The sequence below is a fragment of the Mytilus edulis genome, chromosome 3, assembly GCF_963676685.1.
Source record: "Mytilus edulis chromosome 3, xbMytEdul2.2, whole genome shotgun sequence".
In the NCBI taxonomy this organism is placed as follows: domain Eukaryota; kingdom Metazoa; phylum Mollusca; class Bivalvia; order Mytilida; family Mytilidae; genus Mytilus; species Mytilus edulis.
This window is the reverse complement of record NC_092346.1, coordinates 81834392-81856664: the sequence shown is the minus strand read 5'-3', so window position 1 is coordinate 81856664 and position 22273 is coordinate 81834392. Positions and strand designations below refer to the sequence as shown.

The 22273-nt window shown below is 33.1% G+C and overlaps 1 protein-coding gene across 3 annotated transcripts in view; it reads left to right on the top strand.

Moving 5' to 3' along the window:
- Positions 1–22273, top strand: part of LOC139517598 (helicase-like transcription factor) — a 70451-nt gene that overhangs the window by 40443 nt on the left and 7735 nt on the right. For all 3 annotated transcript variants that reach the window (XM_071308822.1, XM_071308825.1, XM_071308824.1), the window contains exons 9-24: positions 184–388; positions 955–1072; positions 2028–2110; positions 2642–2836; positions 5417–5692; positions 6339–6476; positions 7398–7534; positions 8007–8150; positions 9004–9139; positions 9954–10089; positions 11295–11474; positions 14302–14623; positions 15145–15282; positions 16795–16907; positions 17845–18025; positions 18886–18966. In XM_071308822.1, coding sequence (XP_071164923.1) covers positions 184–388; positions 955–1072; positions 2028–2110; positions 2642–2836; positions 5417–5692; positions 6339–6476; positions 7398–7534; positions 8007–8150; positions 9004–9139; positions 9954–10089; positions 11295–11474; positions 14302–14623; positions 15145–15282; positions 16795–16907; positions 17845–18025; positions 18886–18966 — 2583 coding nt within the window. The remainder of the gene's footprint in view (positions 1–183; positions 389–954; positions 1073–2027; positions 2111–2641; positions 2837–5416; positions 5693–6338; positions 6477–7397; positions 7535–8006; positions 8151–9003; positions 9140–9953; positions 10090–11294; positions 11475–14301; positions 14624–15144; positions 15283–16794; positions 16908–17844; positions 18026–18885; positions 18967–22273) is intronic.

Sequence of the window (22273 nt, the reverse complement as noted above, 5' to 3'; positions counted from 1 at the left end):
CTCTTGAAAACTTTAAATTATATAAACGATAGAAAGAAATTGAAAGCAGTATAAATGATTACTGAATAACTTAAGTTTAGGAAGAACAAATAGTATGTGTATTGACTGGTCAAATGAAAAATTTCTTAAATTGTATGGAACTGCAATAATTCATTCATAATTTTTTTCCCCCATATATTCCAGATGGTGCAAGATGTTAAAAAAAGTGTTCAACCTTTTAAGAAATTGAAAATGAATTTTACTAGTGAATCTTCACCATATAAAAATGGGCCTATTAATAAAACCATATCTAGAAAGAAAGTGCTAGGATTATGTTTGGATTCCAATCTTCCAGAGGAAGAAGAAAGCACTGATACTAATTCTGAAGAAGAATCTGATCTGGAGGAAGGTATATAGATTAAACAAAACCACATGTGGAGGCTAGCTCGATTAGAATAAGGGCGGGGCATGCAATAGTTACAATCGGATAATGCTCTTGTTGAACTTTTGTCCTGTTATATCTTATAAATTGCTAATAAAAGACATATTTATACAATAAATATCATCGATACTAAATTTCCTGAACATCTCCATGTTGATTGATCAGAAATTGTATATGCATTAATGTTTTTGATTGTTTAACAATTGACATTAATGCTGGATACTATTATAATTGCGATTTCAAGGAATAATGCTTTGATTAAAGAATGTGACTTTGTGAGTACTGTTTCATAGCTTTTTCAGCAATTTTATATAATAGTGAAAACATTAATGTAATATATTTATTTTGATCAGCTGAGTTTAAACATATCAGATTTACTTTTATAGTAATCTTTTTGACTTTAGAGATGTATGATTTGAACCCTCTGTCAGTTCAATATATGGAAAAGTTTTTTTCAACTAAATTAGTACACTACCTATGATACTATAGGTCAGGTCGCTATCATTAAATGTAAATAAGTTTTATATTATCAGTAACATGTGAGGGAGATGCTGCTTGTATGTTAAAGAAAGAGGATCCAGACTTTAAACTAGATATACAGGAGTCTAAAGAAAATTCATCACCATGTCAAAATACAAGACGACCAAGAAGGTTTGTATGTTAAAAACTCCAGCAGATGATTTTTTTCCCATTAAAGAGATATAAAACATTGATGAATTTGATAAAACATAGATTTATTTTAATTTGTAGTGAGATTTATCAAGGTTCTGCTAAGAGGTTGTTTTGGCTTGAATAGTGATAAAAATCTGGAAAACCCCTTAGAAAATTCAGAAATAGTATGATGAGCAGAACTATAAATTGGAAGGATTTAATATTAATTAGCATTCAAAGGCAGTAGAACCAACCTATGGCTAGTATACACTCTTGCAGGGTACAAGTCTGTTCAGCTATTTCAAATTTTTAAAAGTCATTTTAATTTTGAAGATCTTGCATATATGTCTTTCTTATTTCTTTGTATTGAGATCATCATATTTAGTATGAAACTTCTGTTTCTAGAGGAAAAGAGTTTCGTATTGAGAAAAAAATCATAATTGTAAAGCAATAGGCAATACCATCTTTCCCATGTGTGGTAAAAGCTTTGGTTTTATATCAGTGTAAATAAAATTGAGAATGGAAATGGGGAATGTGTCAAAGAGACAACCACCTGACCATAGAACAGACAACAGCAGAAGGTCACCAACAGGTCTTCAATGCAGCGAGAAATTCCAGCACCATAAGGTGTCCTTCAGCTGGCCCCTAAATAATTATATATACTAATTCAGTGATAATGAACTCCAAATTGTACACAAGAAACTAAAATTAAAAATAATACAAGACTAAAAAAGGCTAGAGGCTCCTGATGTATATTACTCTATGTTTATGATTTATTACATGCATTAAGGGCACTTCACTTTAAACATACATTGAACCCAGGGAAGACACTTTCAAAAATGTGTAACCACCTAAAGTAGCAAATTTTGAAATCACATTTCCACTGACTAGAAAATATTTAATTTCAAAGATGTATATGAAATATTAATCAGAGTCGAATTTAATACTGATTTAGACAAGTGAAAAGGCCAATAAGATATGAAGAAGACAGTGGATCAGATGAAGATTTTGGTGAAATTAAAACTCCAAGTAAGAAAGGTAGGTAGTGAATATAAGCCTGCACCTACTGCCAAGTGTTCATCGCTTTCTTTTGAATAAATTTTATTCAGGAAAGCCTTTTTGGTAAACTAAACTGGTTTTTACTTCAATATCACACTTGGTCAGATTTAAGTGTTTAGATTAGGTCTATCAAATCTCTGAAATTTTATATGAATTTTATGATTGGTAAGTCATGTTTTACATATGAGATTGTTAATAAGAATTACATATATACATCTGTAAGGGTCAATTTAACAGTGATCTAAGTTCCAAATTGTGTTGATCTTTAATAATTTAAAATATTGCTCCTATTGCAAGACATTACAGGATACATGAATGAACTAATGTGTGTATATGTCAATGAGACAAACATAGGCATTCATTGATGTACATAATAAATATTGTATAGTGAAATCTGAAAAGCAAAAAACAAGGAAATTTTAAGTCTAAGGGTCTTGTATAATTGCCTTAGATAGTTGAGATTTGTTCATGAAATAAACAGGCATCTCAAATTACTATTTTCTCTTACAGTAAAGGCCAAACAATCAGGTGATGACAAGCCCTACCACTCAATGATTGGAAAAGGAAAAGGAATCGGAAAGAAAGGAAAGGGAATTTCCAAATGTAAAAAGATATCTCCTACTGATCAAGTTATTCTGCAATCCCAAGTTGTTGTAAAAACAAAGAAAGAAGTTATTGATTTGATTTCACCAGCACAATCACCAGGTATAATGAAAGTTGATCAACAATTCATGTTATATTATATAAATGCATGGACTTATTGTGAATACAAGTTAAGAGTTGATTTTTGTCAATCATGCTTTTGATGCTTCAGATGCTTAAGATATTGAAAAGAAAATCTTTATCTTGCAAAATTTGAAGATAACAGTTACTTTTGTTTTTAGTAATATACTGAGCGACAAAAGAAAGGATACACTTATTTATTATCAAATTGTCAAGAAATAGGTTTTATAAAAAAATTAACAATAACAAATGTATGAATGACTGACAATGAATTATGCATACTAAAAAAATAAAGTACAGCAGAGTAACAGTTTTGGCACAATTTCAAAAACAACAGATGAGATCAAAAATCTGGAATAACAGTACGTTTCATCAGATGTTTACAGTTTGAAAAGTCAATATCTTGTGTGTCCACCATTGGCATTAATTACTGCTTGGAGCCTACGTCGCATAGACAAGACAATTTTGGAAATTTTAGCCTGAGGCATGTTGTTCCACTCCTGTTGTAATGCTTGGGACAAATCTTGCAGTTTAACAGGTTGGCGTTGCCTTGAGCGAACTCTGCGGTTCAGTTCATCCCATATGTGCTCGATGGGATTCATGTCTGGAGATTTCGATGGCCATGGCAACACATCGATGTTTTGTTGCTGCAAGTAGGCATTTGAAACACGAGCAGTGTGGGAACGGGCATTGTCATGCTGAAATGTTATTCCAGGTCCATATCTGTTAATGAAATTAACCACTTCCGTTGACAGAATTTCATCCCTATAGCGTTGGGCATTTAGTGTTCCATTGACTATCACGAGATTAGTCCGGTTACACGTAGATATGCCACCCCAAACCATGACACTACCACCACCAAATCTGTCATGCTGTTGGACGCAACAATCTGCAAATCATTCACCTGATCGTCTATAAACTCTTGCTCGACCATCTGAATGCTGGAGAGTGAATCTGGACTCATCAGAAAACAAAATATTGCTCCATTCATTATTGAGTCTCCATCGTAAACGAGCTTGACACCATCTTAACCGCTCTTGTCTGTGTCGTTGTGTCAGTGTCTGTCCCCTATAAGCACGTCTAGGACGAAGATTAAAAGACCGAAGTCTTCTACGGACTGTTTGTGCACTGATACGTCTGCCCTGAACAACACCAGTCGATGCCCTAGGAGGCATAAACCTATCCCTCAAATGCCGTATACGAATGAATCTGTCGTCAGCAATTGTTGTTACCCGTGGCCGCCCAGACCGAGGTCGATCCGCCGTAGATCCAGTTCCTTGGAATTGCTGCTGTAGCCGATATAATGTCAAACGTTTACAGCCAATTGCTCTTGACACGGCAGTCATACCCATGCCTGCTTCAATCATGCCAATTGCACGTTCCCGTAGTGCGGGCGTAAGACGTGTCATTTTTAAAATGTTTTCTTGAAATTTTGTGAACTTACGACTGGATACAGTAACAGGTGTTGAACAACATCAAATTAAGTCGAAATTTACTAACAGATTTCTCTGCACGTGCAAATTTTCCAAAATTAGAATTTAAAAACTGTGAAGAACTCACCTGTTGTACAGGTAAAAAATCAATAGGTATGGGACGTAGTTTTACCTAATTAACGCGTGTATCAAGTTTCATTTTTATATCTTTACTTTTTTTTAAATTATCAAAAAAATAAAAGTGTATCCTTTCTTTTGTCGCTCAGTATATGTAAAAAAAAAAGAATGGGATTTACAAAAAGTACTGATCAGCACAATAGAACTCACCAACATAACACATTGTGGATAAATAAACTCATCATAGATACCAGGACTAAATTTTGTATATACGCCAGACATGCGTTTCGTCTACAAAAGACTCATCAGTGACGCTCGAATCCTAAAAAGTTAAAAAGGCCAAATAAAGTACGAAGTTGAAGAGCATTGAGGACCAAAATTTCTAAAAGTTTTGCCTGACTTGGCACAGGCACACATTTCCCTTATTGCCTATCTATACTATAAATGTAGTAAATGTAAAACAATATTTAAAAAAAAACCTGCAAAATGTGGCTACAAACAAGAATCCTTGCATTTGGACAAGGAAATAAAGTTACTGGGCAGAATTTAGAAAGCAGGGTAAAAAAAATATGCTAGCATGGCTAAGGTAGCCTCAATTGTTGGTTGAATACTTCTCTGAAGAAAACTATTCAAAAAATCAGATTCAACACTCATTAAGTGTTTCATGAGGTCTCATCCTAAGATTTGATTGAAATCATGAGTATTTCTTGGAAACCAGTAGGTATTCTAAATAGGTGGATCATTTGAAGGAAGGTGTGTGTACATGTCTTTCTGACTGGGTTCATCTGCCTTTAAACCTGATTTTTATAGTTCATTGATTAGCTTTTGGTATTTTTATGTTTTAAAATTTGAGTAACTTTTTAAAAATTTTATAATGTTTGCTATACAGAATTATAGTAAGGATACATGTCCATCTGATTGAGATAACGTGACATTAACCTCATTTTGATAGATTATCAAGATATTCTTTAGATTTTCGTGATACCTTTAGTCATACCTTTACCTTTAACAGGGCCGACTGCGAGTATTCCTTGTGAAAAGCAAAAGCCTTCTCCAACTGTTGATGAATCCACAAAACAACCTGGTTCTGTCAAAGAAGACTGCATACTGACTTTATTGAAAAGTGTAGAATTACTCCACTTAAAAGAAATATTTGATAGAGAACAGATTACAATAGATGTTTTAGTTGAGATGGGGCATGAAGATTTAAAGAGTATTGGTATTGAAGCATTTGGACAAAGACATAAAGTTATCAAAGCTGCTAAAAACTTTGTTAATACTTGTTCAGGTAAATATGTGTAATTGCAATACATAAAAAGGAGATGTTTGGAGTTGAGAAAATGAATAACCAATGGGAAACTTAAGTAAACAACACATACTTTAAAGATATAAAACAAAAGCAAAACAGTAACATTACATTTTGTCATATTTGTTATTTTTAGAAGATGTTCAATATTTATAAACAATATAGCCTTCATCACAAAAAAACAATGGTTTACTATGTTGAAGGCCTATGTAATCATCTTATCTGACTAAATACAAATCATTTAAACATTTTAAACCCAATGGAATTCATTAATGAAGTAGGCACAATTTTTCACCTCTTATAAAAAGTATTTGGGGCATGCAGGAAAAAATGATCTGGTACAAGTTATTTTGTATAAATAGAATTACCCTGGTTACTTTTAAAAGAGAATCACAATCCATTCTTTCATCTATAATATGTGTTTGTTGCCTCACACATTAGAGGTTGGTATATTTTGATAGGTATAGATAAAGATGGCACATCTTTAAATACTTCTTTAATTTACCCTAATGTTATTGCTTGTTATCAAAATTTAAATACAGCAGAAGTTTGTCTAAATCTGTCAATCATACTGTAAACAATGGAGAACCTATTTTTAAACTGCTTATATACCTTGATATATTTTTAGAGTCTAAAAATATTGACCAAAATACAGGATGTAACCTGAAGACTGAACCTATCAAGTCTGTAAAAGTACAAGCCTCAATAACATGTTGTGATGATTTACCTGACCCTGCAGAACAACCTGTCATGATTTTGGAATCCGGTATAAATTCTGTTCTAATTATATTATAGTGAACATATGCTTACCCAAAATAATTAGTATTATGGTAGCATAGTGAATTTGATAGATAGTTAAGAATGAGGGCTAGCAGACAAAATTGAAAAAAAATATGTTTTCTATCTGAGGTCTCTCAAATAAATTGAAATAGTCAGTATATGAACAAGAAATATGAGGCAAACTGTTATGAAACTGGAACCCAGTAACAAAAAAGACATCTTGACAGTAAAAGAATTTACAAATTTTAAATTACAGGGAAAATCTAACCGTTAAATTGATTGTATAGTACGGAAGAAATTCATTCAGCTACAAAGTAGCAGAAGTGAGACTTCTGCATCTAAACAAAATGTTTTCTATAGTAGGTGCATAGAATTCATTGAAATAGTCGGTGTATGAATAAAGAAAAATTAGGCAAATATTATATATACCATTGAACACAATTGAGACATATCTCTGGGTTAACAGTTTATTCTTAATAGGATTGAAAGTTGTATATTATTGTTGATTACCGGTACACTTTTTGGTGTCATTAAAACGACATTGGCCTAGAATTTCATTTTTTTTTACATAACTAAAGAGGATAGTTTAAGAGAACATTGCAGAAAAAGTGACCTGGCAATTTTTGTTGGGTTGCTGTCTTGTTGATTCTCTTCACAACTTACATTCATAAAAGCATTTACAACGCATTTTCAAACTTTATTTGATTATTTGAATTAGACAATACAGTTTTTTTTATAAGGAAGAAGCTAGTTATCAAAATTAATATTATTTTATTCCAGTATGTACCATAACCCCAAGATCATATCTCACTTTATAATATTTGCCAGTGTTTCTTTTGTTAAACGATTATATAACTTATTTGATATTGGTAAGCATCATTTATCAATTTCACTTTTTTTTTTTTAGATCCTTTGGATGATTTAGAAGTTTTAGGTAGTAATGCCTCCTCTAGTGAGTGTGGTTCTGGTACAGGAAGAACTGAAACAACTGGACCAAGAAGTACTCTTATTATTTCACCATTGTCTGTTCTTAACAACTGGCTGGTAAGATGTGAAACAAAGCTCTTATGAAAAGGAATAATAAAGAGATTATCTATGTATACATATATTGATTATTAACTTATATTGAAAAGAGGTCAATTTGTAATAACTTTAACATGACACCAGGTCATGAAAATCTTACTCATATATTTTGAATGCTTCTGGCACGAAGAAGTTGCAAGTTTTGGATTAGCCAACACAATTGTTATACAGTCTTGTGTTTAATGTCAAAATACTTCTGACTTTTTGCAGAAAATTAAAAAAACATAAAGTAAAGTAAGCCTTCTAAGAAATATTTACTCTTTCTTGTTAAATAGGCGGTCAGCCCAGAACTATGTCTCCTGAATTTTAATATGATCAAATCTTACAATTGTAATTAAAAACCATTGCAATTCTATTAATGCATGTCAGTGTCTTTTGTGGTACTTTAACGCTAGGTTATACTTACCTGCATCTTTTTCTCAATCATTAATAGGACCAGTTTGAAGATCATATCCATGAAAATGTGCATCTTGATATATACACATACTATGGGGCCAGTAGAACTAAAGATCCCAAAATTATTGGTCAACAAGACATAGTACTGACTACCTACTCTACAGTTACTGCTGATGCAAAGGTAAGTCTTTTGTCATTTTGTCTTGTCGTATGACAAGGTTAACTAAACATCAGTTTTTCAAACTTTAAAACTACATCTCTAGGGGAAAAAAATGATGGATTTTTTTATTATCATTTTGTGGGAAGAGGGACTAGTACACTCTGAAAATGTAAATTATAGTGATAAATGACTGTTAAAATTTGGCAAATGATTTGAAAATTATGCGAAGAAGCTAAGTTAAAGGATGATCTCCTTCAGAATATTGTAACCCAGTATTATTTTTGTAAAGAATTTTCTGTTTTGAATTGTTTTGCATAAGATTTAAATCTGGGAGACATGCTCCTGGAAGCTTCATTTTCTTGATTTTTGTATTTTTACGTATTTTCATCCAAAATGAGATTATTTCTCATGTTTATACTGGTATACTGTTTTACCTCTGTCTGTCCTTCAATCTGTCCGTCTGTCCGTCCTATGAATATTTTTCGTCGCATTTTTTCAGGAACAACATAACAAAGATATCTGAAATTTGGTTTCACGCTTTATATAAGTCAGCTATACTGTGTGATTTTCAGATTCATCACTTGACAACTTCCTGTTTACGGAACACTTACATCATTTTACACATGACATCCAAGTTGAAAATTTTCGTCACATTTTTCTCAGGAACTACATTACAAGGATTTCTGAAATTTGGTTTCAGGGTTTATATAAGTCAACTATACTGTGTGATGTGTTTTTAGATTCATCACTCAACAACGTCCTGTTTACTGTCAAGTAACGTCAAGTGGATGGGGGTATCATCATCGAGCAGTAGCTCACAGTTTCACTTGTTCTTCCTGTTTAATTTTTTTTTATCAAAATTGTTATCTTTCAGGGAAAAAACAACCCACTTCAGAAGGTGGAATGGTTGAGGATAGTATTGGATGAAGGACATGCTATAAGAAATCCAAATGCACAGCAGACAAAAGCTATTTGTGCTCTCAAAGCAGAAAGAAAATGGATTTTGACAGGTAAAGATTCAAAGATTGCCGTTCTCTAATTTTGATTTATATGCAATGGTTATCCTTAAAACTTGTTTTTTTGGTTTTTTTTAATGGGGGATGGCAATTTTAAAGGAATCGATACTGGAGTACTCTTGGAACTAAATTTAGGAGACCAGTTTTAATTATATCTTTTATGACCCACCTTCCTATGATAGTAGTGTGGCATTTTGTTTTCTGGTCTGTGTCAGTCTGGTAGTTGGTCCTGTATCAGCTTTAGACAACAAAAAATTGGAAAGATACTTTACCATGAAGGTCACATCAACTTATAACTTATTTCACATATTTATTACGATGTGAACTTTTTAACCCTTTATGAATTTTAACTGCTGCATTTCTTAATTTGTTCTTATACATTTTTAGCTCACATGGCCCCAAGTTGAAAAAATTTAATCCAACATGAATTTTCTGTTTTTTGTTAAAGACCGCCAAAGATATGATAAAACACATAATTTTCTATATTTCACAAGAAAAGTTCTCAACAGGAATTACATGCTTCTCTCGGAATTTCCACATTTCATGAAAGATCTAATCCTTTTGTTATCTGTTTTTTCAAAATCAATCTGAGAGATCAATATAAACCATAGAGCTCTGCTCAAGGGTTTTAATTTGTTTAAGGTTTAAATAGCATGTTTTATTGAAGAAAAAAGACACACCCGGTAATTCATATAACCAGAAAATATACTTAGATTTTTTAAAAGGGGTATGTTAAAGGCTGTGTAACTGCTATAAATTGTATTTGTATTTACAACTATGTATTTGATAAATATCTGTCTATTTATAGGTACTCCCATTCAGAATTCCATGAAGGATCTTTGGTCATTGGTAAACTTTCTACAGATCAGTCCATTTACAGATAAACAATGGTGGAACAGAGCAATAGAGAGACCACTAAACGAGGGAAATGACAATGCTCTTAAGTATATCAAATTATTATTTATTTTGTTATTTATAAATTTCTTACTATGCAACCCTTTTCTTAGAATAAGGTGGGAAAAAAACAGATATAAAACAAGAATGTACACGTATGCCCCACTCGCACTATCATTTTCTATGTTCAGTGGACCGTGAAATTGGGGTCAGAACTATAATTTGACATTAAAATGATTAAAATTACAGTCTTCACGCTGAACTGCTAAATCTACAGGCCCGCAGCTCAATTTTTGAAAAGTTTTATTTAGATTCTGTTGGCCTGTAGGTCTGATTTTTACAGGCCCGAGAGCAATTTTACCTGCCTGGGCTGCCACTTGGCGTGAAGACTGAAATAAGAAAGATCATATCATAAGGAACATGTATACTAAGTTTCAGGTTGATTGGACTTCAACTTTATTAAACTACCTCAACCAAAAACTTTAACCTGAAACTGGACAGACGAACGGACGAACAGATGAACGGACGGACGAAAGGGCGAACGGACCCACAGACCAGAAAACATAATGCCCCTTTACTATCGAAGGTGGGGCATAAAAAACATTCACAGAGCTATTGAATGATAAACCTTATAACATAAACTGAACTTTATATTAAACTTAAACTAAGATGAATTGCTTAGTTCAAGAGAACAGATTCTTATGCAGTAAATTTTTCATGTATTAGAAAAGACTAGAACACAAGTAAATAGTTTATGTCAGGCCACAAGGAGTCTCAGAGCAAGAATTAGGTGTGCTGTTACCATTATCAGCATCAACATTTTGTTATTTAGGTCAGTTCATGTACCACTATCAAAATGGCATACAATTAAGGCAAACCTCTGTCAACAGTTCATTACTGTGTTGGAAGCAATGAAATACATCTGTTATATCAACAATGCAAAACCTACAAAAAAGGAAATGCATTGTGTATGCGTAGTACATCTTTTTTTACCTTCTAAATCGCTGACTTGATTTCAATGTTTCCACAGAATATGTCTCAAACATTGCCAATGAAAATATATAGACAATAACTGTTTAGTGTCTTGAAATATTATCTGTATTTGTACGAGACTAAGGAATAGGTTTAATGGGAGCATCAGCCAGCTATAACTCCTATTTGGAGCAAAGTACAAATACAGATGATATTCGAGTCTAGGAACTTATTGGTTGTGCTGAAAGATTTTCTTGTTGTCTTATGATACACATTTTTATAGACGAGTCCAGCATCTTATGGGAGCGATAGCTATGAGGAGAACAAAGACCATGAAGATAAATGATAAACCAATTGTAGATCTACCTGAAAGGAATGTTTTCATTGAACATGTCCAGTTGAGTGAAGAGGAAAGATCAGTTTACGAGGCCATGCAGAAGGAAGGAAAAATAATTGTCAGCAGGTGAAACTATATAAATAATTTGTAACTATTGACAGGAATAATATTTCAACATCATACTTGTCCTGGCTGAATGAAAATTACTTTTAATTTCAGTGAGTGCCTTAAACAGAATATCTATTGTAAAATGACATTCATATATGATAATTTTTTTAATTTTTTCACTTGTACAGAAATATGTTTCTTATACATTGGAGAATCCAAAGGGTAGAATATAGGTAGTAGAAGAAATGAATTCAAAATTCTCTGAGTCTAATTTTAAAACCTAGATCAGATTTTTTAGGTGTTATGAAATTTTTGTGCATTGGTGTAAAAATTCTTCAAAATACAATATTCTTGTTAGTTTGGATCTGGTGAGTTGCAATAAGTCCCTCAAACCACATATATCCCTTTCCATGTTGAAACCATGCAATTTTTTCAAAATCCAATTGAACATTTTCATCAAAATGAATTATCATTCTCTACCAAGATAAAGAAATCAATTTTATCAAAGCACATTCTTACAGAAACAAGAGTGCACAAGCTGAAATGTCTCGCCTTCTTTACTAATCATTGATATTATGTTGATAGCCCTAAGTATAAAGCTTTATTACAACTGTCTCATAAACTTAACATTAACCACATACCTGCCAACTTTCACGATTTAGGCGTGTATTACACGATTTTGACCCTTTGTCACGATTGCACGATCGTGATCGTGAAAAACCCTCTAAAACACGATTTTGTGAAAATCTACACGAAAAATATGATGGTTCCCCATTTTGAACTGTGTCCAAGGAAGACATTCGTGTTCAGCCAATCAAATTCTATGTTTCTCATGATCAAATTAATCAGCCAATCAAAAACGTTTTCTCTCAAGATAATTCTAACATCCTAGATTTTGAACTTGTGTTGATTTTCTCTGTTTTTTTAAATCGTGAACATGGCAAATGGTTTTTCATCTGCAAGGAGGTTCTTACACAGAATAAAAACAACAGCATGGCTGATTGACAAACTTCAATGATGTAGTACTACCATAAAGATAATAAATAGTAGTTTATTCACTAATTTAGTGAATTATTTCACTTGCTGTAACAAATGATATGTATTTAATTAAAATATCAAATCATTTAATATACTTGATATATTAGGCCATGAACATACCATAATACTTTGCCATGTGTTGACCATATACCAGATAGATCATAAGATGTATAATTCTTTGGGGAAAGTTACTTCAAATAATATGAATATCACTCAGAAAATGTGCTCATTTTTACTTAAAAAGTGGTTTTTAATGTCCTTACATTGAGGGGAACCCCTAGGTGTTGTTCCCAACCTGATAAAGGTCTTTCTTTGTGCATAATTTTAAATTGAAAAAGTCAACAATTATTTAATATCCTAACACATGAAATTAATTCCTGGTCTTGCAGCTACATGATCATCTTTTCTACTGATATTTAATAACTAGAATCATGCAAATAAACTTTAGAAAAAGGCATGTAAGCTCATCTTACAAATATGACACCTTTTCTAGACCACAAAACAGCACATGCAAAATAGTCGTCGCAAAGAATTGTAACCTTTGAAATTGTTGTCGCGCACTAAAACCCCCATGGGCACTTTCAAAACTTGGCAGGTATGTAACCAAGGTAACTAAACAAAGACCAATGAACCATGAAAATGAGGTCAAGGTCAGATGAACCATGCCAGGCAGACATGTACAGCTAACAATGCTTTTATACAATATATATAGTTGACCTATTACTTATAGTTTAAGAAAAATAGACCAAAACACAAAAAATTTACACTGTGCAATGAACCGTGAAAATGAGGTCATGGTCAAAAGAAACCTGCGCTACTGACATAAAGATCATAAAATATTTCCATACACCAAATATAGTTGACCTATGGCATATAGTATTAGATAAATAGACCAAAACTCAAAAACTTAACTTTGACCACTTAACCATGAAAATGAGGTCAAGGTCACATGACATCTGCCCGCTAGACATGTACACCTTACAATCATTCCATACAACAAATATAGTAGACCTATTGCGTATAGTATGAAAAAAACCAGACCAAAACACAAAAATTTAACTATAACCACTGAACCATGAAAATGAGGTCAAGGTCATATGACATCTGCCCGCTAGACATGTACACCTTACAATCATTCCATACAACAAATACAGTAGACCTATTGAATATAGTATGAAAAAAACAGACCAAAACACAAAAATTTAACTATAACCACTGAACCATGAAAATGAGGTCAAGGTCAGATGACACCTGCCAGTTGGACATGTACACCTTACAGTCCTTCCACACACCGAATATACAAGCCCTATTGCTTATAGTATCTGAGATACGGACTTGACCACCAAAACTTAACCTTGTTCACTGATCCATGAAATGAGGTCGAGGTCAAGTGAAAACTGTCTGACAGACATGAGGACCTTTGCAAGGTACGCACATATCAAATATAGTTATCCTATTACTTATAATAAGAGAGAATTCAACATTACAAAAAATCTGAACTTTTTTTCAAGTGGTCACTGAACCATGAAAATGAGGTCAAGGACATTGGACATGTGACTGACAGAAACTTCGTAACATGAGGCATCTATATACAAAGTATGAAGCATCCATGTCTTCAACCTTCTAAAATATAAAGCTTTTAAGAAGTTAGCTAACACCGCTACCGCCGCCACCGCCGCCGCCGGATCACTATCCCTATGTCGAGCTTTCTGCAACAAAAGTTGCAGGCTCGACAAAAATGATGATAAGATATAGTGTTATAATGGATATTTAAAACAGTTAACAGCATTATATTTTAACATTTCAGGTACTTCACTCAAGGTACATTGCTTCATAACTATGGCGATGTTTTGGCTATATTGATGCGGTTAAGACAGATGTGTTGCCATCCACTGCTTGTTGCCAAAGCAGCAGCAGCAATTCAGGAGACTGTTGGGCACCTTGAACCAGGGCAGGCCATTCCTGATCATTTGAGAGAAAAATTAATCGGCAAATTGTTGTTGGTTTTAGGATCTGGTTCGGATGAAGAATGTGCTATCTGTCTAGATGGTCTGAAGGAACCTGTTATTACTCATTGTGCACATGTCTTCTGTAAGAGATGCATTGATACTGTGATTCAGGCAGAAAAGGTATACTTCTGAGAAATATTTCATACTTACTGTGGATTCATTATTATTCCTTGGATACCAATTTTTGTGGGTAAAGGTGAACCAAGAAATTAAATGTTCAACTAATTACAAATTTTCTATAGGCTTGTATGCAGACTTTTGCTAAACCACGAAATCAAATATCCATGAACATGCAAGTTTTCCTTAATTCACGAAAAAAAATGAATCCACAGTAAATGAAAAGACCCTGAACCAGATTAGTGTATCACAATTACATAATGGGAATATCCTGACTCCATATATATTTTTACAGTAAAGACTGCCTTTACAATTGCCTCTTTTCACAAGTTAATTTAGTTCTTGCACATATTTGTAAAGAGAAAAAGAGAAATAAGTGAGAGTACTATTTGAAGATTTGTTTTTTATCATAATAGACAAAGATTTGCAATCCTATTCTTCCAGATCTCCAAATATGTCTTATCTGTATTGAATTGTTATATATCTTACCTCCGATGATTGAATATCCATGTTTATCTTTTCAGCCACATCCACATTGCCCATTATGTAGAGGAAATGTAGATACAGACAAATTGCTTTCACCTTCAGTTGAAGAGTTGAATCAACAGAAAGACACAGAACAATTGGATATTAGTGCTAGTACTTGGAAATCTAGTGCTAAGGTAAGATGGGATAGAATATCAATACTTGTGCTAGAAAATTAAACTCCATGAGTTGAACCAACGCCTGTGTGAATCGTTTCGATAGAGTCCCTGAAGTGGATACCTTGGTATGCAGGGTTGTCAAATTATGCAAATGAATGCAACCTTAGAATAATACTCCAAATTGACAACAACACTTCAAATTGTCTGCAATTTTATTTGCTATGGTCTACCGGTTTCGCCTGCAAGACCGGCTTCATCAAGACAATTTTTATACAGAAATTAATCCCTGAAGTACTCAAAGTGGTGCATTGAATTTGACGTCGTCATGGTGAGAGAAACAATGAAAAGTGAGAGTAGCAATACAGAGTTATAAATAGATAAGATAAATATAGAAAATTAGAGTTTGTTTACAATGTAACTTGAGTTCGTTTTACTATAATATGATACATGAAATTGTTCTTAAGGCTGGGTATCTAATTGGACGAACTTCCCATGGTTCCTATCACTTTACAAGGCTTCTCTTCCAACCCGGCCATTGTTGGAGGTTACTACTTCCTTGCGCGTCGGCAACAATAGGAAGATTATGGTCGCTGCTATGGATAATAAAATTGTCAAAAAATGTTCCCTTGTTCATTATTTGGTGACTCTATAATTTTTGGATCGTCTGCAGTAGTTGGTCTGTTTAATGGCATGGTTGACTTGTGAATTCCTAGTTGATTTATTAAGATCGGCGCCCGTGGTACGTTTCTTCTGCTATCATTTATAGATGTTAAGGTGGTATCGGACTTTGTGGTCATCTTGTTCTGTTGTTATTTCGTTGCAAGTATGGAATATTCCTTGGTCCATGTATATGCTGGTGGCCTGTAGATCGGCGCGTGTGGCAAGGCGGTTCCTTTCGGATGCAGGGGTTCACGAATAAATAATATTAAATTAAACTCCAGTGTTGTTGTCAATTTGGAGTATTATTGTATTGTGCTAGAAAAAAAAGTGGGATATGATATTAGTGTTGATACTAAGAACTAGTGCTAGGGTATGATGGTAATAGGATATTAGTGCTAATATGTACTGACTTTCAGATTCTCTGCATATTGATATTGTTAAATAGCAGCTGCTAGTCACAATAAGAAGCTTTCTGTCGAGTGAGCACAGGTGTTCAAAAAGGCTACATATTGTGTCTAGCAACCAGAAAGATTTATTGAATCATCATGACAATACTTTGAAAACCAGTGCTAAAATGTGCAGAATTCAACAATATTACATATTATTACTACTGCTTATATATCATGCTAAAGTATTGTTTGAATAAGATATTATTACAAATCCTCAAAAACCTAGCTGGATAAGATATTAAAGTTAAGGTAAGGTTGGGATAGGATATATGTACAAATGCTTGGAATTTTACTGGAGATAGGACATTAGTTTGAAACATTTATCACATAGTGTTGAGGGAGTTTTGATTCTTATCAATATATTTTGAATTATCATAAATTTTCTCTCTCAATGAAAATAACAAAAATTCTTTTACATCAGGTTGATGCCTTGATCAATGCTTTGTTGAAGTTGAGACAAGAGGACCCCACAGTTAAAAGTTTGGTTGTTTCACAATTCACATCTTTGTTGTCACTTATAGAAATACCTTTAGGGTAAGTATGGTGCAACAGTGAATGTAATTGTTGTAGATCTGACAAAAGTAAAGTTAATATTTAATAGCTTATTGTATGGATTGGGAAGCTGTTTTATAAATTTTTATGCCATCTTTATATTAAACTTAATACAGATTTATCTCAGCAATGGCTAGGACAAGTTTAAAAATCATTATTGAATTACTATTTTAAAAAGAGTTATGCCCCTTGGAAATAGTAATTATATTGAAAAGTGCATTGCAGCTGCTCTCACTATACAATTCTCTAGAGTTTTATCAAACTTATATCAAAGGTTTATATCAGCAGTGCCTTAAGGACAAGAAAACTAATCAGTTCCAATCAAGTATTGTTAAAAAAGTTATGCCTCTTGAAATGTTGATTATATTTAATTTTATATTAGTAATAATAAATGCTGCAAGGAATGACATGTATTATTTTATTGGAAGTTTAATCATTGAATAGTCCAATGATCTGCACTATTTACGTCCATCAAGCGTCTTAGTGATCGTCATTGTGCAGGATTAACTAGAAATAATATTTGTTTTGTAGGTACTTAATTACAATTTCCCAACAACAGCAGTGCTGATTGTCATTTATGAAAATCTAGTTTGCCGAATAATACATGCAATATAGCATTACAGTTTTCCAACCACTTTCTCAACATTGGAACGGAAGTGAAGATGCACCTAAACACACTAATGATGTTCACTAAAACCAGACTTTTTGACGGAAATGCATCAAACTCCAAAGTTGTCTATTGAAAGAAGTTTTAAATGGAAAATTAGATAATTTATCATGCATGCATTTACATTTTCATAGAATGCCAAGTAGGGCAAGCTGGGCAATGGAAATCTCAATAGTAGAAATATTTGAAAGCAATCAAAACAGCCCACTTCTGAACAGATAAACATTAACAGTGATATAATTTTTTTTGTAGTATGCATGGATTTAACTTTGTGAGGTTGGATGGAACTATGAGTTTGAAGCAGAGACAGACAGCTATAACCCAATTTAGTAACAGCAGTTTTGGTTCACCTACCATTATGTTGCTATCTCTTAAAGCTGGTGGAGTTGGAATCAACTTGATAGCAGCTTCCAGAGTATTCCTAATGGACCCTGTAAGACTTCTATATTGATAATAACAAGTTATTAGTTATATAAGAATAAGGAGATGTGGTATGATTGGCAATTAGATAGATTTCCTCCCAACTTCAAATGAAATGGATGAAAGCAATTAAAAACAATTGTATGACCTACAACAATGAGAAAAAGCAAAATGTATAGTTGGCTATAAAAAGATGTACATAAAAAATTTGAAACAATTCAATTAAAAATTTTCTGGCCTAATTTATAACAAAAAAATGAAAAAGAAAAATGTGATGGACACTAACAAACGACAACCATTGAACTACAGGCTCCTGACTCGAGATAGACACATAAAGAATGTGGCGGGGTTAAACATGTTTGTGAGAATTAATATTTGTTACTTTGTTATTAATCAAAATGTAAACACATGTTACTTTGTTTCTTGGCTATTGCATGCTTTGTAAAATACAACTTTGAGACTGTCAAACAGAAAGCTTTTATACTTGATTGCAGGGGTAGAAATTACAACCAAATTCTTAGTCACTAATTGAGCCCCTACTATACAGGTTTTAGAATGGGGAAGTAGCCTATTGATTATGAGTCGGCAAACTAGAAGATAATGTGATACGTTAAGGTCAAACATTATGACATCTGTGTTTAAGGCCCTGTCAAGCATAATCTGATGTCAAAATGCAGTGACATGCAATTTTATGAAGAGATATTCAGAGTATTTTTTAAGGCACAGGAAGTAAAGCTAATAAGGATGTCTTATAAATCATTCCTATGTTCAATAGGTTCCTATACAAATTAAAAGTTATCGCACACAAGTTTAGTCTAAAATTAGTTATATATATTTCATTGAAATTATGTATTTTGAATTCTCTTTTTCTAGGCCTGGAATCCAGCTACAGAGGAGCAGTGTTTTGATAGATGTCACAGACTTGGCCAAACCAGGAATGTAACAATAACAAAAGTAGGCTGATAATTACTTGTTCAAAGTTACTTGGATATTTTATAAATAGAATTAACTTCCAGATGTACTTTGCAGTGAAAGTAATCCATGTATAAAAGTTAAAACATTTACCTCATTTGTTTGGTTCTACTCAAGCTTGCAATAGATGACCATTCAGAGCAACTTTGTATTAACATACACATAATTCATTTAAATGATTTTAAAAAAGAAGGTAGTCCATTCATCAGAAGTTTTTCTTAAATAATGTACATATAAATTAGGCTCTAAATGTATCAGAGATCTTTCAAAAACACCACCTGGAATCACTTGGAGGGGTTATATTGCAATGACTTTGGGGATAAATTATGCATGTGAGGTATCTAGGAATCTGTCGGTGGTTAATACGTTTTTTTTTTGGGCTAAAAAAGATATTATTATGCAGTTAATCTGCATTATGCGAGCACCCTAGATTTGTGTTCTACCCAATAAATGCTGAAATACTTGCCATTGTTATTATCTAGCTGGCTACTATGTTATATAACTAATTGAACACTTTTTGAATAGTTTTTAATCTGGACCAGAAAAACCTTAAATGATTGTCGAATCACCCAAAAGTTTTAAAGTTGCACATAAGAAGTAGTGCTCATTATGAATCCTTATGTAGTTTATTATTGCCTGTGCTTTTGGCTAAGATGTTAAAGAACAATTGTAACATTTAATTGCCGAAAATCTCTAAAGAACAGAAGTTTAGATTTTCCAAAAGGCAAAAGTCGTAGGAATATTGTTTGTCTTCAAACGTAGTGCAACTACGTCAGTAGTCTATTATATAATAAGTTCAACTGTTCATGCTGTTGGTGGCCATTTCAAATTAGAAGACAAAATTTTCGTATCTTTTCAATTTGGAGGCAGGGTTTCAATCTAGCGGTGGTCCGAGGTCTGCAACCTTCCACTTTTGCAATCAGACTTTCGACTTGGTTACTAGCTATGCCCGACGGACCTTTCAGTCCACTTGAAAGAAAATAAAAAATAACTTTGCAAACCTTTTCACAAAAGTCTCCAAATAAACGATCTCAAAACTTATTTTCATCCTTATTATTCATGACAGCCATGTTCATTTTGTTCAACAGTTCACTTTATACAGGAAATAGCGGACAAATAATGTGTAAATTCATGTAAAATCGTATCTGACTGACAAAATCAATATTGTAAACACAATAACAATGGATGCCGTGATTAAATTACAATATCGGATCCGATTCTGAAAGCGGATAAGGGTGATTTCAGGATTTTGGCGTTCAACTACAAAAAAAATCCAGGCAAATGACAAAATATATCTATGCATGGTAAATGAATATAAACACTAGAATTGAAAACCAAAAGATATATGTTAAAGAAAGAAAAAGCAGAAAATATTTTATACAGAAACTCAAAATTACTTTTTGACAAATATTAATGTCAAAATCCTATATAATGAGACAGCTGAGAACAGTATATCTAACAATATAAATGTTCCTGGTCACAGTAAAAAAATAAATTATAAGTTATAAATGTTGATAATGCATGTAAGATGCTTTTATAGTGTAAATATATTATTGCAATTTTTAAGGGGCATTTTTTTCTCAATTTTGAAGTGTCAGTTAACACCGTGTATCATCAGTACACCGGATATAGGTACTAACCAAGCGGGCATGATCGATTTTGACCTTACACGGTAACGAAAATCTTCGTTTTGCTTTATCAATATTCAATGTACATTTCTCAACATTTGAAATTCCTGCTCCCAAATAATTTTCGCATCGATTTTTTCCTATTTATAAAACAACTTTGATATTCTAATAAGAACAATTAACTTGTACTTGCGCAAATAGTTGTGAATGTCTACACCAACTTTCAATTTCGATACATTTGTTGAGACATTTACATGTTTTATCTGAAAATAACCTAATACAGGGCAAAAGTAATGGTTACCAATCATAAACCTACCTGTGATAACTCATTCCTCAAAACTCTTTGGGTAATAAACGAGTATGAAAATAAAGTTTTTGTGTACGGTGTATAACAACTTAACTATGCACCGTACATACTGATTTATGTGGTCAGCTAAACACCGTACACAATGCTTCTTTAGGGATAAAATATCGAAAAATAACATATGTATGAAAGATTTCAATGCCAATTATTGAAACAGCTATACTTATAAGTTATTACACACACACATTGACCTTCTATCAGAAAAAGAGTTGCAATGAATATAAAATTATATCGGATGAGACGAGGGCCAACTTCTTTTACAAGTATTTGCACATGCTTTTAGTAATCCCTCTTGTTTTGGGAAAATAATGAGACATCTCTAATCACCAACCTACGACCAAATCATTTCTCAAAACAGCAATTATGTTTAGATTGAAGTACACATTGATATTATGTGAACAAAACATAGATTTTTCGTTGCCGTGTAAGATCAAAATCACTCACGCCCGCTTGGTTAGTACCTATATCCGTTGTACGATGATACACGATGGTTAAAGAAGCTGGAAGTTTCTTACTTTATTTTCACAAATAATGCAACTATATTATAGAATACCTGAATGTACCCAAATCATATGATATATAGGTGGCGTCCTTTGGGCCCCCTGTTTGATAACTTTGAAATGGATGAGATCCCCACCTTTCAACCATATGCATTCATGTATGGGACTATATAACTACTCAAATGAAATGTAGGGGGAGTCCCTGAGGTCAATTCAACCCCTCCTGTTTGGGAATTTGGAAACAGATGAGATCCCCACCCCACCCCACCCCTAAACTATATATATTTATGTATGGGACAATATGATAAATAAAATGAAATATTTTGCAAGTTCCTCGGGTCACCCCACCCCCTCTTGTTTGAGAACTTGGAAACGGTCGAGATCCCAACTCCTAAACCATATATATTCAAATATGGGACAATATAACAAATCAAATAAAATATAGGGGGAGTCCCTGGAGTCACCCCAACCCATTTTGTTTGAGAACTTGGTAAAGTTTGAGATCCCCACCTCTAAACCATATTTATTCATGTACATTTTCGCTAGCCAAGGGTTACGATCCACTCCTGTTCTCTTCACCCTGGCGGATTGAGATAAAATTTCGGAGACACAAACAATTGCCATGTGTTTATTGTGTAACAAGTCTTTACATCCCTAAACATATGACTACATTTAGTGACAACTTGAAGGTTTTTAATCAACTTTAAGAAGTTCCTGTGTATGTTCCATACATAAATGCATGAATTTTGACGTATATTTTCATTTCCGGCTTTACCAAGTGTGTAGAATCTAGACGC